The 17,628-nt window shown below is 38.7% G+C and overlaps 1 protein-coding gene across 3 annotated transcripts in view; it reads left to right on the top strand.

The window, feature by feature from the left end:
- Window positions 1–15,125, top strand: part of MTUS1 (microtubule associated scaffold protein 1) — a 99,693-nt gene extending 84,568 nt beyond the window's left edge. For all 3 annotated transcript variants that reach the window (XM_026697932.2, XM_026697933.2, XM_026697936.2), the window contains 7 exons: window positions 5,312–5,526; window positions 7,624–7,729; window positions 7,950–8,023; window positions 8,683–8,778; window positions 10,351–10,467; window positions 11,854–11,951; window positions 13,021–15,125. In XM_026697932.2, coding sequence (XP_026553717.1) covers window positions 5,312–5,526; window positions 7,624–7,729; window positions 7,950–8,023; window positions 8,683–8,778; window positions 10,351–10,467; window positions 11,854–11,951; window positions 13,021–13,237 — 923 coding nt within the window. In that variant the 3' untranslated portion in view covers window positions 13,238–15,125. The remainder of the gene's footprint in view (window positions 1–5,311; window positions 5,527–7,623; window positions 7,730–7,949; window positions 8,024–8,682; window positions 8,779–10,350; window positions 10,468–11,853; window positions 11,952–13,020) is intronic.
- The last annotated feature ends 2,503 nt before the right edge of the window (window positions 15,126–17,628 follow it).

Here is a 17,628-nt window from a genome sequence, read left to right as displayed (position 1 = left end):
AAAAGAATAAAAATAAACCTGTATGCTTCAAGATGCCACTGCAGTAGATTTTAAAAATGACTGTTTTTATTGCCTGTAATACTGGCTAATTGAATGTCTGAGCACTTGAACTAATTATACATTTTACCTTGACATAGTGATCATCATTCTATTAAAAAAAATTGCAGGACATTATCATAAAAGAAATAACTTTTATTTTCTGAACATCTGTGGGTAGGTTTGATTTATTCCCTAAAGGAAGCAAGTTGCAATATGAAATTGCTTAAAGCATATTAGATTTTTTTCCTTCATTTAATTAGCATATTGACTTAATGATGCTTATTTTTCCTCAGGAGGACAATTTTTTCAAAGAATGGCATTGTGGTCATGAATGTTTTTGTAGATTTTTTTTTCCATTAACCATTTTGAATGTTTTTTTCTCCCTTTTTGAGACTTTAGGCTTTTTTAAAAAAAAAATTCCACAACATATGTAGTAATTTTTTGTGCTGATGAAATCTAATAACTTTGCAAATGGTTCCTTTTTGCTTAAATGGCTTAAATTACGTGGGAATTTTTGTACTGGCTGAACAAATCTACCTGTGAGACATCAGGTCTGTGCATACAAAGCTGAACTTCTTTCTGGCTTATTTGAAGAAGAACAGCTGCCCATTCTGGATAATTGTTTTGGTGAGCTAAACCTGCTATTGCTCATCTACTTTCTTTCCCCCATTGACAAAGCAGGTTAACTATCAGTGATCAACCCTAGTCCTGTGGGCACCAACATTGTAGAAAAGGCATCCAGATTTTATATTAAGTTTGTTTCCTTCTCTGATATTAAAATTACTTGGAAGTTTTAGAGCCATTAACAAAAGTTTAGTCATTTTTAAAGGGACATTTGTAGAAAGTGATACTGGAAGAATCTGGAAGAATTTGTTTTATGATGTATGTCAGGCTTTGGGATTATGATATATAAGCCCATGCTGTGTGAGGTTGCCTACTTCTTTGTGATAACTGGCTGCGAATGGTATCCAACACATTTTTCCCATAGAAATCCAAAGAAAATATTAACATGCTCAATTAGTTTTTGATGTCAATAACAGACCAAGAGAAAATAATCAAATGGATTCAGATAAATTGGAGGTGCTTCTGGACAATAAAGTAGGAGAATAAAGATTCAACAGGGATTAGAGGGGATTATATTCCTGCAGAAGATTCAAGTTGCTGGTTAGCTGGATTAGTGAGTTTAAGCTGTCAATGTGGAAGGCCAGAGTTGACACTGTTTTGGAGGTTTTCTTGTGAAAGAGTAATGCCAAATGCACTTACACTTAGTGTAATGTACTGGGAATGATGTTGGAAGGCAGGAGGGAGAGCCAAAGATAGGACATCAACTCAAGAGAAGAGAGGTGGGAAACATGAGTGGGAAACATTTCAGAAAAGATGCTCCTTAGTTTTTCAGAGCATAGGAGGGAGGGAGTTTTTCAGAGCAAAAGGAAAGGAGGGAGAAACAATAACAATAGATGTAGCACTCCTGGTTGTGCTTCTTGTCTAGATTACTTTTAGCATTTTCTATTTGGATTTTCTCCTTGAAAAAGTAGTTCGTACTTATAATTGGCTCAAAATGATCAGGTCCTTGACTAACCTCATCAGGTCCTTGACTAACCTCAGTTATAGTTAAAAGCTCTGTTGACTTCTTTTTTTTTTCTGATGGTTGTCCTGTCCTGAAATTCTTTTGCCAAGCCAGATGTCCTTCCCTCTCTAGCAAAAGGTCATCCAGCAACATACGTGTTCTTCTTCCTCTCTTTCCCACCCATTTGTTTTCTGGTTTAGAGAAGCTAAAAAACAACAAGGCTTTTGTCCAAACTGCAGGTGATAGTTATGTTTTCTTTTTCAGTTTCCATGGCAAATGAAAGAAGGAACCCTCCGTTTCCTAATCCTCCTTCACATGCCAGAGGTCTTAATGGAGTAGATAACTAGGAATCATGATTACTGATTATTAAGCCAAGTAATATTTTCTGTTTCCCCGGTGAAGAGGCAAAAGAATTTCCACAACTCAATTTTTTGGCCTGCAAAAAATCTGACTTATGGACTGGTGCCTTTTGAAATAAATAAGCATAGTTTAGCTTTTTGCATCAGATTTTTTTTTTAAAAAAACCTCAACTTTTGTAATGTATTTCTTATTCTTTAATAGGCATGAAATTTCATCCTGGAAAGATATGAAAGCATCCCAGAATGATGAAATTGTTTCATGTCCACTTCTTTTCTTCTTCAGGAAGTTGGATCTTTCCAGATGTTTTTGATAATATGCAATAATCAGATGCAGGCTGACCTTTGCACATTAATATCCCAGCTGGGATGGGAGAGGGGAACCGGCTCATGCAAGCAACGGGAACACATGCACACCGGCCTGCCACTCATGTAGAGCTGTGTAGGGTCGCCTCTCATGTGGCTCAGTTCCAAATAAGCTACACAGCCCAGTAGCAGGCTGCAGCCCAGGGGCTGGGAACTCCTGTGCTAGACCAATAAAGTGAAATCTGGGCTTTGTTAAGGAAGGCTTTTCTTTCTTTTCCCCTGCTTTTCCTTTCTCTCTTCTTTGCTTTCCCTTTTAAACAATTACTAGTAGCAGTGTTATTGTTAATATTACATTATCCACACTTTTACAGAATTACCAGAATAGTATTCCAAAATATAAACTATGTTTTAACATAGTGGTTGCCAACCAGTGGACTGCGGCCCACTGGTGGTCCGCAAGAAAATTTTGGTGATCCTCAGAGAAATGTCATTCCCAGAGCACCCCCAAAGCAATTAATCTAGGCTGCACGGGAACACAAGGCTGCACCACCCACATGGCCCACAGGAACACAAGGCTTGTGTCAGAACAACACGAGGTAGTGAGGGGAGGGGAGAAAGGGCAGGGGAGACTTGCCTGGCCATTGGGCTACTTCTTTCCTCTTCTTTCTTCTTCTGCTTTTGGCTGCATGCAAGGAAAGCAGCAAAAGTCTTTCTCTCCCCCAAATTCTGCCAGAAATGAGTCTTTGGGACCCTGCAAGGCATCTTGCTCCAAGAGGCTGCGCAAGCAAAGACTCATTTCTGGCAAAGTTTGGGGGGAGGGAGAGAAAGGAAGACTTCTGCTGCTTGGACCAAAATTCCCTCTTAAGACTTAAATTCCCTCAAAAATTGTAAAAGAAGAAGAGTAACAAATGATACTAAGATAAAAATGACTAAATTGGCATTAAATCTCACAGGTAAAAATCTAGAAGAATACCTGGCCATTTAAAAGATAACTATATAGATAATAGGCATCCTCCCAAAAAAGTGCCCCTCCTAGAGATGTAGATTTGTTTTGCTAGCAAATTGTAAGGTACATTTTGCCTGCCTTCTCCATTCCTAACAAGTGAAAATACTGTTTAACTATAGTAATTGAGTCTAGAATTATTGTTGAGATGTGAGATGTGATTGTAAAGCATGAGTCACATGACCACACTGCTTACTGATGACAGTTGCAACAGTATCTCATTAGCATTGTCAAGCCAGGAGGCTTTCAATTTCTTGATGGCTTCCCCATTGATTTTGATTTTGGAACGCAAAAGGTTGCACATCTTGATCTCGTGACCAGAGGACATAGCAATGGTCAAAAATTTAGGACAGTTGCTAAATACCTGTATTGCAGTCAGGTGGCCATGGGGCTGCAGCAACAAGCAGGAAGTTTGAGGACTGGCTGTAATTACCAGAGCCTCGGTGGCGCAGTGGTTAGAGTACAGTACTGCAAGCTACTTCTGCTGCAGCCAGCTGCCTGCAATATGGCAGATCGAATCTCACGAGGCTCAAGGTTGACTCAGTTTTCCATCCTTCCGAAGTGGGTAAAATGAGGACCCAAACTGTTGGGGGCAATAGGTTGACTCTGTAAACCACATAGAGAGGTCTGTAAAAACACTGTGAAATGGTATATAAGTCTAAGTACTATTGCTAAGTGCTATTGCTACCATTTGTTGTTTAGAGCCATTTCAAGGACTGCCTGTACCACAAACTGGCAAATTGTCCGTCCAGTTGCTATCTGAAATAGGTATGCTGGCCATTCTTGTTGACTTCATATACTCACTTTCTGGTAACAAAATGAAAGAGAAGGCATAATTATATTGTAGCTAGAATTTGACGTTATCTTAATTTTGTAATGCAAAATAAGCTAATTTGAGAACATAAGTGCTTTCTCACTCTGAATTTTAGCTCCAAACTATTTTCTTTTATTACCCCAAATAAAGACAAACATTAAACCTACTATATCTAGCTACGTCTTATGAGGGAATATTGTTCCTAACTAAAGTGATTTATTTTAAAAAATTAAAATGTTATTCAAGATTAACTCTTCTCAAACTGACTATTTTAAGTCTCTTGAAGCACATTTGGCTCCTTATAACTACATAGATATATATTAAACTATAGGATTGTATTTAGCATTACTGCTGCCCCAGAAATATGGAATTAAGAACAGTTTAAAATATAATTTTGTCAGTGTGGAATAATTACCAGAGACCAAAGTTATACATCAGAAGTACACACAATCTTCCATACAGTTTTGAATAGCAGGGCTGCATATTTTGGGGTAGGGAGAACTCTGCTAGGTAAAGAACTTCTTGCTGAAAAATCCTTATGCTTCATGACCTAGTAGTTTCTCCCACCAGTTTCACAAAGATGTAGAAGAACATGACAAAAAAATGCAATATTCCACATGGATGGATTCCCCAATATTGATTTCTGAATCTGGAACAAGGGCTGGGACCACTGCTTGTAATTAGTAGCAAAATCAGATGAATAGTGCTGGAAACTTCTGAACAATTGAATGGATCCCATAAGGCAAGAACATCATTTAGATAGATGGTGTGCTTTCTGGGGAAAAAACACAAATCCTGTTTTAAGCAACTTGATAGCACTGGGAAAGATTTTGCTAGAAAAACGCCATTGCCTTGTTAAACCTTTATTTGAGACGTGTCTTGAATCAACTGTATTGTTTTGGATACAGATGCTATGGCTTTGGAAAGAGTGAAGGATGATTTACAAGACTGTTTATGTGGTAACCCACATAAGTAGCTTTTCAACTTCTCTGGAAGGGTATTTCTATTAGCTGCTATCCGACCACCTTTTAAACTAGATATGCTTAGGATTAAACCTGGAAATAATTAACCCTCAGTACTCTATTTCTATCTTCACTGGAAACTTTGTTTGAAATTATTGTGTTGAGTATCTACTTTGGGGGGAGGAAAAGAATTGTAAAAGCCAAAGATGTGTTTGTGAAACTACTTGATTGTAAGAGGAAATTATTGTTATTTATCATAACCAGTCACTACTACCGCTGCCTGTGAGAAATTGGAGAAAGACCGAACTGAATTGCAAGCAGCTTATGAAGGGTTTGTGCAGAAGCTGAACCAACAACACCAAAGTGATGTATTGGAATTGGAAGAGCGGCTGAAACAGTTCTACACAGCTGAGTGTGAAAAACTTCAGAGTATCTGCATTGAAGAAGCTGAAAAATACAAAGCACAACTTCAGGTGCAGGTTAGTAGAGCTGGAGTTGGATGGAGCATTTATTTAGCATAAAGCTTAATTGTTGCAATATTCTTTAATCAAGGTTTGTTTCTACATTAATGCATTCATTCTGGAAACTTGGCAGTGAAGTTTAAAAGTGTGTATGTAAATATGTAAATCTTCACAGAGTCAACTGTATTATTTGTTTTTCAGTAAAGTTAAGAACTTCATTGAAATGCAGCAGCATTCTAGGATGGCCTAGGACAGGGGTGTCCAACCTTTTACCTTCCCTGGGCCACATTAGAAGATGAAAATTTGGTTTGGGCCGCACATAAAATAAAATAACAGTAACGATACCCGATCATCCCAAAAAACCATAGAAAACATAGTTAACATATGAAATTTATTTGGAAATAAAGTTAGTGAGATGTTTTTATTATTTATTATTAATTATTTATTAAAAATTATTTGTTTTTTATCACGGTTTTTTTATCACAGTTTTTTTTAACACAGTTTATTTTCCGGCCAAATTTTGCGGGGTGGGGGGGAGGAGGGGGGTAGAAAGCTCGTCAGCCTCACGCCTACCTCTCCTCCTGCAAATAGCCCGGCTGGATGAGGCAGGACTGGAAGGCAGAAGCAGCAGCAGCAGCGGCGGGGCAGAAGCGGCGGGGAAGGCTTCTGCCCCGCCGCGTCTTCCCCGCCACCGCTGCTGCTTCTGCCCCCGCCGCTGCCCCGCCGCTTCTGCCCCGCCACCGCTGCTGCTTCTGCCCCGCCGCCGCTGCCCCGCCACCACTTCTGTCCCGCCGCCGCTTCTGCCCCGCCGCCGCTTCTGCCCCCGCTTCTTCCCGCCCGCCCGCTTCTTCCCGCCACCGCTGCTGCTTCTGCCCCCGCCGCCGCTTCTGCCACCGTCGCGCTTCTTCCCCCACCACCACTGCTGCTTCTGCCGCTGCCGTTTCTGCCCCCGCCACCACCCCCCGCCGCCGCTTCTTCCCCCGCCACCGCTGCGCTTCTTCCCCGCCCGGGCAGCGGCGCGGGGCAGAAGCAGCAGCGGTGGCGGAGAAGAAGTGTGGCAGCGGGGGCAGAAGCGGCGGTGGGGGCAGAAGCAGCAGCAGTGGCAGGGCAGAAGCGGCGGGGCAGAAGCGGCGGGGGTGGCGGCGGGCAGAAGCGGCGGGGTGGCGGTGGGGGCAGAAGCGGCGGGGTGGCGGCGAGAGAAGAAGCGGCGGCGGCGGGGCAGCAGCAGCGGTGGGGGCAGAAGCAGCAGCAGTGGCAGGGCAGAAGCGGCGGGGGCAGAAGCGGCGGGGCAGAAGCAGCGGGGCAGAAGCGGCGGGGTGGCGGCGGGGCAGAAGCGGCGGGGTGGCGGCGGGGGCAGAAGCGGCGGGGGTGGCGGCGAGAGAAGAAGCGGCAGCGGTAGGGGCAGAAGCAGCAGCAGTGGCAGGGCAGAAGCGGCGGGGGCAGAAGCGGTGGGGGCAGAAGCGGCGGGGGTGGCAGCGGGGCAGAAGCGGCGGGGGTGGCGGCGGGCAGAAGTGGCGGGGGTGGCGGCGGGGACAGAAGCGGCAGGGGTGGTGGCGGGGCAGAAGTGGCGGCGGCGGGGGCAGCAGCGACGGCGGCGGGGGCAGAAGCAGCAGCGGTGGTAACAGCAGGAGGTGGCGCTCTGACGGCGCCCGTCTTTTCTCTTGCTGCTTGGCCTGGCGCTCACCTCGCCCTGCCTCGCACCTGCCTCTCCTCCTCCTCCTCGCTGGCTGTGGCACCATGGTTGGGGTGGGCACTGGGCCGCATTACGAGGCGACCTGGGCCGCATGCGGCCCGTGGGCCGCGGGTTGGACAAGCCTGGCCTAGGATGTTGCAAACCATGTTGAAACCCGTGTTAAGCCAAAGCTATGGTGGGGTTGTGGAATACTTGTAGATTTAGTTTGTGTGTGTGTGTGTGAGTTAGTGTTGATTCCTGGAAACTGCCTGGAGACATTTTAGCAGATTTCTTGACATGGTTTTTGGAAGTGGCTTCCCATTGCTTACTTACTAGGGCTGAGAAGGAGTGATTGAACCACACTTGTCCCAAAATGAGGATTTATTTTTACACCCACTCACACACACCCACAACACACATTCTAAAATATTGTTACTTTTTAGGTTGACAACTTGAATATAACACATGAAAATTTTAAGCTAGAACTTGAAAACAGTCATGCAGAAAAGATAGAAGAATTGAAGAAGGAATATGAATCTTCTTGTTCAGGTAAATTGTCTCATTTCTCTCCTGTGGTTGTAACTAAGGATGTTACATTTAGAAAGAGATTCAAAAGCATAATAGAGATTTTTTTTTTTTACAACGCATACAAGATGTTTCTATTTCTAACTGAAATGTAACCTGATCTTTTGCTACTGCAACTTAACTTGTAATAAAGGCATGTTCGGGAATCTTACCTCATAATAATAATTTTCTTTTTTTTTTTCAGAACTCAAGGCTACCCATGAATTAGAAAGAAAGTCACTTGAAGAATCTTTCCATGAGAAGCAAGAAGAACTGGAGGTCTGAATTTTTCTCCCCAGTTTATTAATACATACACACTTCTATGAACTATTTCAAGATTATATTCCTGCACTATTTGAAAATTTTACCTTTTCCCTTTTTAAAAAATTCATATTTATACTTAGTCCTTATTAATATAACACAGCAGTTTAGTTTTTATTAAACATATTTATTGATTATACTGGTTGGTTTAACATATTGTTTTACTCTGGTGCCCAGCTAATAGTATTAAGAATCTTAGCACATGTTTATTTCTGACTTCTACCTATTTACTTTATTATTCTGATAGTATTTTTAAAAAATGATTCCTGGCTTTATATTAGAGCAGAGGTGTCAAACTCGATTTCATTCAGGGCCGCATCAGGGTTGTGTTTGACCTTGTGGGGAGGCGGGAGAAATGGCCAGCTAAACATCACTTGTGTCAGGGCACCTGCAGGGGCTTCCTGCAGTGCTCTGCCAGTGAAAACAGAGCTCGGGAGGGCCACCGAGCTCTGTTTTCACTGATAGATGCACCATAGGCCAGTTCTTCGCTGTTTCCAGGGCAGCCCTGCCAGCCAGATCTAAGCACCCTGAGGGCGGGATCCAACCTGCGGGCCTTGAGTTTGACATCCCTGTGTTAAAGACTCGGTTGTTATATTGGACTGTGTTTAATGTTTCAGAAAAAAATAGCTGAATTACAAAGTGAAAATGATTGCTTAAATGAAAAGCTGAAGTTGGAAGAACAAAAACGAATAGCCAAAGAAAAAGCAAACGCTGTAAGTAAGGTATTGGATAGTATATATTGTAAACATTATTATAAATGTAGAAATCTTTCACCGGACTTCAGGTGACTTCCAGAAGTAATATATTAAAGTAAATATTCACAATAGATGGCTATGTATAATAATGATGCTACAGTGCTATTAATAAAAGAACAGTAAAATACATTTTTAAAAAAATAAATATTTCACTGTTATCAGGCACTTTTCAGACAGGGTACAAAAACATAGCCCTGAAGCTGCAATTAATTTAATATGTTCATAGAGTACAACTATAAACTATAAACTTAGCATATTTTGTGTTGGGTGAGGGAAATGAAGGACTGTGCAAAGCTTGCAGAAGCTTAAGGCACCAGTTTTATTCCTTAAAACAGGTGTGGGCAACTATGGCCCCTGTGCGACCTGTGGACTTCCAACTCCCAGAATTCCTGAGCCAGCATTCTACAGAATTGCACAGGTCACAAAGGGGCCATAGTTGCCCACCCTGCCTTAAGACCACTGAAGCACCACCACCATATCACCCAAATCCTAGTTCTGTCTACTTTAGGTTTTGTCACTTATCATTCTCTGCAAAAGCTGGTAGGAGGTGTCTGATCCAACAAAAATACTTTTTCTCCTAAATATTGGAGAATGTTCCATTTTTTAAATTAATGTATTGGACAGGTAAAACGAATGCCAAGGCAAAGCATTTTCAGGAAAAAAAAAACATTTATACCATTTATATGTCAGTGAGTCACTTCAAATGGGCGCATGTTGAGAATACTTAAACTTGCTTAGCTGAATTCAAAATATTTATTTTGCACCCAAAATCATAGGGGCAGTGTTTTTGTTTGCAGCCTCATAAAGGTATGGCTGGTTTAATGAGTCTCAGGCAGGATGCTGTGTCCTTCCTCTTCTGCAGCATTAAATGAAAACACAATTGGAGGCATTCCATCATTTGATAGAATAGTGCACAGTGGTTACACGGGCACACTGCTCAATCACTCCTGCTTACAGCAAAATCCCTAAAACCAGAATGTTGCATTTGAGGTATATTTAGGGTTATGAATTCCATTTAGATCTTTAGCTTATGCAGTGCTGCATACCTCAGCATCTGAAAATGATCTGTGCCTTAACCATCTTGATTGGAGGATGATAAGAGAAAATCCAAAATGTAACTTTTGATATGCTGGTACAAAAGAATGGGTAAACTTTTGAGTTCTTATCTGATAAAATATCTGGGTAACTTGAAAGCCTGCACATTTTGTGTCATTTGAGTTGGTCCTAATAAAAGATAGCACTCCATATAGCTTAATTCTTGAGGAATTACAAAAGTAACATTTATTTGGAATTGGCAATGCATGGATATTTGCAGCCAATACAGATACAATTTCCATAAATTTCTCCATTCCACGCAAGTACTTCTGAAGGGTTCTGGAGTGGTTTGCAAGTGTCTATATTTTTTCCCTATCCCCTGCCCCCAAGTATGGCGAAGAAAATCCATAGCCAATCACTATATCATACATCTAATTTAAAACACATGGCAGTATTCAGGGGCCTTTCTAAACATTTCTGTATATAAATTTTCAGAAAAATCCTCAGATTATGTATCTGGAACAAGAACTGGAAAGTTTGAAAGCAGTATTGGAGATCAAGAATGAGAAATTGCACCAGCAAGATAACAAACTATTGAAGATGGAAAAACTGGTAAGCTTTACATTGAAGTACTGGCCTCCAAAATCTCATTTTTGTGCTGATAATGCAAACCACTGAAGTATGAAATTGGGAAGATGCACCAAAAATGTTCTCTATTATGGGACAAATACATATAAATTAGCCTGTAACTAATTTCAGGAAGGAAAATTAATCTTGAGAGAGGATAAGCTTTTAGCACAGGCTTCTGATTCCATTGGACTAGCTAAAATTGAAGTTGCTGGTTCAGATTTCATTATTAGCCAGGAATCTGCAATATGCCTGGAGGCCAACTCTGGTGGTTTTCTTTCCACTTCACTCTTTTTTGCAGTATAAGCATTGCTGGTTAAATATTACAGATATAAAATACAGTTTTCTGAATGTTTAAAATATGTAGAATAAATTATTTCTTGCTTTCATACAACTTGAACAAAATGATAATTACTTGCCTTGAGAATTATTGTTTATTAATCAGAAAGGAGAATTATCTTCATTAATTAGCTGATTTTTGAGTTTAAAATATCCTGTCTTGGGGCCAAAAATATTAATCTATAAGAGTCATATTTTTATTTTGCATTGATGGCTTGTTTTTTATTTTGCATTTATGGTTCTTAACCATGCTATAAGTGTCTGTTCTAATAGACATTGTTGACGAAGACCAAATATTTAAGCCAAACGAATACTTTAGCAACTTAACAATATAGAAGTTTCCAAATATCATCAAGATATAAAAGGTTATCTAGATTATTGGATACTTGTCCTGAATTTATTTATTTTTTTGTCCTTCTACTACAAATTCTGGGTGGAAACTGGAATTACAGGATGTTTTCCCATCTTCTCTGAAGGGTTCTGGTGTTGCTTAGAACTTACATCTATCTGCTTGATGTCTTTTAAATGGATCAGGTTTTCAGATGATAGTTTTTCACAGCTACAATTATATTTAAATCTCAGCTATCCATACATTTTCTTCTCCTGCCTACTTCCTGCATATACTTCTGTGTACTTTACATGCTGCATACTAGAGAATATATAATGAACTGGACTATTGCTCTCTTAGAAAGATACCCATGATAAACTGTGAATAAACTGAATTTCTTTTTTTCTTTATTTTTAGATTAAGAGCCTAGGATCAACTAGATCCATTTAAATAAACTGTCCTTTGGGTTTTATTGAAAACATTTGTATTGTAGCAGTTTAAAAACTATATGTAGTGTACTTTGCCAGGGGCAACAGACTGACAGAGTTATTACCACTGTTAGGTACTTTATAAATAGACATTCAGGATAACTTTTAAATTGTAATTGACAAAAATGCTTCAGAGGATTAGCAACATTGATGCATTAGAGCAGTATTCCCTTGTGTTGGTCAAAAAAAAATGTGCAATTTGACTTTTTATCAAAGGTGGAGAGCAACACTGCCCTGGTAGAGAAAATGAGAAAAGTTCAACAGGAGAATGAAGAATTAAAAGCTCGGATGGACAAACATATGGAACTTTCCAGGTATTTTAAAAGCTCAACTCTAGCGGGCCAATATCTAGTTACCTATCCTTCATGGGGGGAGTTTAGAACAGGATGCATGCAAACATTTTCCAGAATTTCTTTAGACATTGAGTGACATGTCAAGAACAGTAATTAAAAAACGAACATGACCAGGATGAATAAATATAGTTGCAGTAAATAAACCTGAATGCAATTTAAATTAATTAGAGAAATATAAAGATTCGTCTTACACTTAATTATATTTCTCCTCTGGCCATTTAAAATGACAATTCAGTCATGGTCTAGCAGCCACACTAAAGCTCACTTTAGGGAAGTATGCATTTGACCCCAATATCATAGATATATACAGATAAAGCCATAAAACAAGCTGTTCTAAATCTAGTATAATAAAGTGGGACTAAAATTCAAATAAATGGAGAAGCATCTTTTGAAGGTCAGTACAGTGAAATAATGTTCTCTGGGGACTATCAAAAGTTTAAGTTCAAATTTTAAAAAATAATGTATTTGCTTGTTATCATCTCTTGCACCTGGGAGAAAAATATTTTGTGTTATTGCAACTACAGGGGCTCCAGGTTTCATGCTGCATCATTTGGGAGTATAGGAAATTGCTCAGTTTTACTTCCCTATCCACCTTAAAGGGTGAAAATGATAGTATCACTTCAAGCTAAGAGGAATGAGAGTGGAGTATGACAAACCTTCCCAACTTTTTTCCTGTGAAAAATAGTTATTCTACAAACATCTGAGTAGAAAATCCTATTGCAGTTATTATATTATTTCTCTAATAGTATTACATGTTTCCTCTAATAGATGGACACCAATAAGATTGAAGAAAATGAGAAATAAGTTGAGGATTTCATTGTGCTCAACTAAAGCCTTCATTTGTCCAAGTTTGTAATTTTGAGAGGAGCAAAATCTATTAATTCAATGGAGAGTTTGTAAGTTCTGGAAGAACCACCACCAGACCAGGAAAGGATGGAGAATTGTCCAGTTGAACATTGTAAATGTTCTAAAAAAAGAAGATAAATCTGTTTGAAGTTGAGGTCTCATTTATAATCTCTCTTTTAAACAGGCAACTTTCCACGGAGCAAGCAGTTTTGCAAGAATCGTTGGAGAAGGAATCCAAGGTAAATAAACGTCTATCAATGGAAAATGAAGAACTTTTGTGGAAGCTACACAATGGGGACCTTTGCAGTCCAAGAAAACTCTCCCCTGGCACTCCACCAATGGCCTTTCAGTCACCAAGAAATTCCAGCTCTTTCTCCAGTCCCACTGTGTCACCCAGATGACACTACTGTGAAGAGACACTCTCCCTTCAAGCATTTCCTTCACACTCTGAAGAACTGAAAACATGGATTGAGGGAGCAAAAAGCTATAAAAATGCAGATGTGCTTCACTGTGTCTGAAATACAACTGGAAAGAACTGCATTGAGAAATATCTATAACATGTTCAAGGTTCAGGAGCAGGAAACCAAACTGTGGTCCTCCTTGTTAAAGAAAAAGGACTTCAGAAATAACTTCTCCAAATGATGTTGCACAAAGCACTTAAAGAGCAAGAAATATCTTGTTCACTTTTGCCTTTTTCACCTAACTCTAGGGAAAAATTGCTCAGGGGCTTATAAATAAATGATTGCAACCTTTAATACGTTCCTCCTTATAGATATGTTCTTGAGACTCTGGGTGTGTGCATAAATGACTTAGATGCAGCATACCATCTTTGCCATGTATATGATAGAGGATAAACACTGAAGAAATTAGGGTCATATTATTCATGAATAAAATTTTCTCATAATGCATGTTTTATCAAAGTTTTTTTTCCCTTTCTTGGGATAAAGAAAAACTGCCACTTGTACTATATGTTCTCCGTTATCTCTGTATGTCAGTTTAGTAAACGATTGAAAGGAGATGCTATTTCTGTTTGGTTGTCTACCTGTTTCATTGTGGAATGTAATGAGTCTGGTCATCTCCTTTCCAGGCATAATTACATTGTACAAAATATTATTTTTCATCTTCTCCACATATATGTCAAAATTAAATTGCTTTCCTCTAGCTATATTATTCAGCCTTTACAAAAACGCACATCAGTGTAGTAGAAAGTTCAGATATACCCACAAACATTTAGTGTCCATATGTACAGGGTCTTATCTGACTCAAAATAGCAGTGCTTCAGAGCACAAGAGGAAAACAATGCAGATGTACTTATTTTAAAAGGAGCAAGAGGCTATAGAAATGTACCGTGTTGCTTTGTAATATACTGAACTGATAATTTATCAATGTGCACTTTACTCAGTAAATGCTATAAGGAGCAATCCATTCACTACATTCATCAGTAAGATTTATTAACATTTTCCCATTGGCTGCAGAATTCATTACCCTCTGTTTCATTTGATAGGTTTTCTTTGACCTTCTTGAGTTAAACAAAATCTTATTGTTTTGTAATAGAAAGATACTTATCTCTTGGGTAGCATTTAATTCTGCATTGCAGATTTAAAAACAGCATAGTGCATGTCTGCTCTTGTTAATGACCTGTTCAGTTTTTATTTTTCTGAGATTTAAAATCTCTTATTTGTACAAATTAGCTCTAATACAATTAAAAATGGTCTCTGCTTTCTGATATAGGTGGGATTTTTAAATCCTATGGTTTGGTCTGTTACCAATACAACCCAACAACGAATTTGTTATTTAGTGATTAACTGTTAGCCTAAGGTTGGCAATGATCTTTCAGAGATATCCTTTGTCCCTTTCATAAAATTAAAGAAGGGGACCTTGAATAATCTATAAACAGTGAAAACAAAATGTCAAATTAGATACCTGTTTAGAAAGCAAAATGTTGGCTTGAAGGGGGAAAGATTTTAGTTATTTTATAATTATGGAAGCATATTATACTTGGTAATATGAAAAATTCAAGGATAAAATGTTTTAATTCTTCATTGTGTATGGAATATTTTACTTGCCCAAACCCATTTAAGGAACAGTACATGCTGTTGTAGCTAGAGATGCCAGCACTTCTAAATAAACCGTTGTCCAGAGATTGATTTGTATAACCACGAACATTTGCTGTAGGCTGAAATTTGGCTTAGAAATATGTCTTGAAGCAATCTATTTCTTTGGTAAGGTCATATTTGATCACATGTATTGAGTGTCAAAAATTAAAATAAATTTTTTACTGCTTTAAAACAGCCTTTTTAAAATGCCTTTTTAAGCGTAAGCAAATCTCTGAAGCCAAAATAATATAAATGCTAACATGAAGTATGTTATGTATATCAGAAGTCTTCCTTCCAAGTTGTGAGTCATTTAAACAGAAGTTGTTTCTATTTAGACTGAGCTTAGAGTTGCAGACATCAGAACAGTAATTTTCAGATTTTAGAAAGTCCTTGAAAAAATGCTTTAATTTAGCAGACATTATGCAGTTGATTTCTCTGGTGTAATGAAAAACTATCTCTTATACCATGATAAAGGTTTCTATATCTTCCAAGATTCCCAAGGCTAGGGAGAAGAACATAAAGCTTTACTATAAATTTTCACTTAGTGGAGCTTCTTGCTATATTTCAATTTGCATTTCAATTAAGTTGTAGGTTAACTACCAGAACAATGCATATAAACTGATGAAAACTTGCAAAGAATCAGGTAAGTTTCAAAAGGAGTAGAATTGCAATCTCTCTGCAGGTTTATCTGATCCCTTTCTACATATAAGAAGAAATATAGGCATACAAAATATAAGATCTTGCAACCTTCCCTCAAATTATTTGGATTCTAGCATTGATCTCATGCATCTAATTTTGTCTCTAAGAACTGGATCTTCAAAGACCAGTGAGAACCAGGCATGGTGGAGAAGATCATATAGTCAATCTATCAGAATAGAACTGGAAAGGACCTTGGAGGTCTTCTAGTCCATTTCTTTTAGTATAAATGGCATCCAAATCAAGATCAGGTGGCAGCATTGTGAAATAGCTGAGGGATATATATATATATTAGGTCATAGATCCCCACCTATTGTGTGTGGATAATAGTTTCTACAGATAAATATCCCATATCAGAGGATAATAACTTGTAGATATAAAATATTTGCTTTTTGTTGCTACATGGGCTTATATATAGAAGTGCACATGAGTGTGAAGTGGGGAAATGTTTTAAATTGCTGATTAAAAACAAAACAATGAATAGGGTATGAAAATGACTGCAGACACCAGCGCTGAAAAGTGCAGATTCCTTAGGAGACAAGATTTGCAAGAATTTGCTTGCCAGTTGAATTTTAACCCTTTTATTAGGCCCAGATAGTGGGAAATTCTCTTTTATTTTCCCTTGTCATTCCCTCCCCGCTTTGCTTATTTCCTTTCTCAAATCAGCTCTTCCTTCTTCATGCCTCGCTTCACCCTGATTTTTTTTCCCTTTGCTGTTTCTATGGAAGAAAGGAGAGAAGGAAAGAAAGAGTGTATGCATATACTTATGGAAATAGATTACAAGTACTCCAGAATTTAGGATACAAGCTGATCAGGATTAGGATATGGAGCAGCCAGTGTAGTTGTTTGCATGCTTTCATCTTGTCCATAGAGACAACAGATTCCCTTCTTTATGTCATAAAATATACACGTTTCATCAACAACCTAAAGTTAAATGTTAATTACATTTTAATTATGCATCAACATGCTGCTGTTCTTTCATGAACACAGGGCAGAATGGCATGCTTTTACCTTTATTGTGTGCATAGCCCATTAATATGAAGAAATGCCACTGCAGGAGATTGTAGAAGATGTTGGGAGGGAAAAGTTGAATGGTTCTTCTAAGTAGCCCTGGTGAAGAACATAGATCACCCATTACAGCAGGTGTGCTAGATTTTATGCTAAAAGGTTTTTATGAACTTCTACAAATGGTTTGTGCATTATTCTTGGAATATTGTACTCAACATTTTATAGGAAGGACAGTTGCTTAGCTGAAGATGGTAAAATTGTCTTGCTATAGACAAATTGTTAAATTGTTTTTCATATTTTCCTTAGATAATAAAAGAGACAAATGGCACTACGAGCATTTTTCCTTTTCATTTGTTGAATTTCAATAATAAGCCAGCTGCATTGTGATTTGTAGTGGTGTTGTAATAGGAGTGAAGAATCCACATGCTAGTTTTTTTTCTCAGCCACAAAAGTTACCTGGGAGATGGAACCAGTAATTCCCGCTCAACCTGACCTATTTCATTGGACGGTTACTGTGGGTTGTTAAATCAAAAAAGAGTGTGCAAGAAAGGCAAGGTACAAATGTAAACAATAAATGGTTGCATAAATATATTCATTTGCTTTTTTTCAACATTTCTTGTGAGAAATATTATCAGACTATATTTTTGCTCAAAGGAAAATCAGGTTGAATCAGATGAATGTAAAAATCCAATTTTATAATACAAACATCTGGTATGTTTGGAAGATACTTATCCATCTTCAGCTAAGCAATGGTCCTTCCTGCACTGAAGTCCTAAAGCTTTATTGTACTATTGTACTATCCTATTGTACTATCTCAAATATACCTGTTCAAAGCATTTGGGAGAGATGGTTTAGAACAGGGGTCTCCAACCTTGACAACTTTAAGACTTCTTGTGGACTTCTTGCTGAGGAACTCTGGGACTTGAAGTCCAGAAAGTCTTAAAGTTGCCAAGGTTGGAGACCCCTGGTTTAGAACATAAATGAAACAGATC

This window comes from Pseudonaja textilis, chromosome 6 (assembly GCF_049901715.1).
Source record: "Pseudonaja textilis isolate UNSWEBS1 chromosome 6, rPseTex1.2, whole genome shotgun sequence".
NCBI classification, from domain to species: domain Eukaryota; kingdom Metazoa; phylum Chordata; class Lepidosauria; order Squamata; family Elapidae; genus Pseudonaja; species Pseudonaja textilis.
This window is presented reverse-complemented; position numbering and strand designations above follow the sequence as displayed.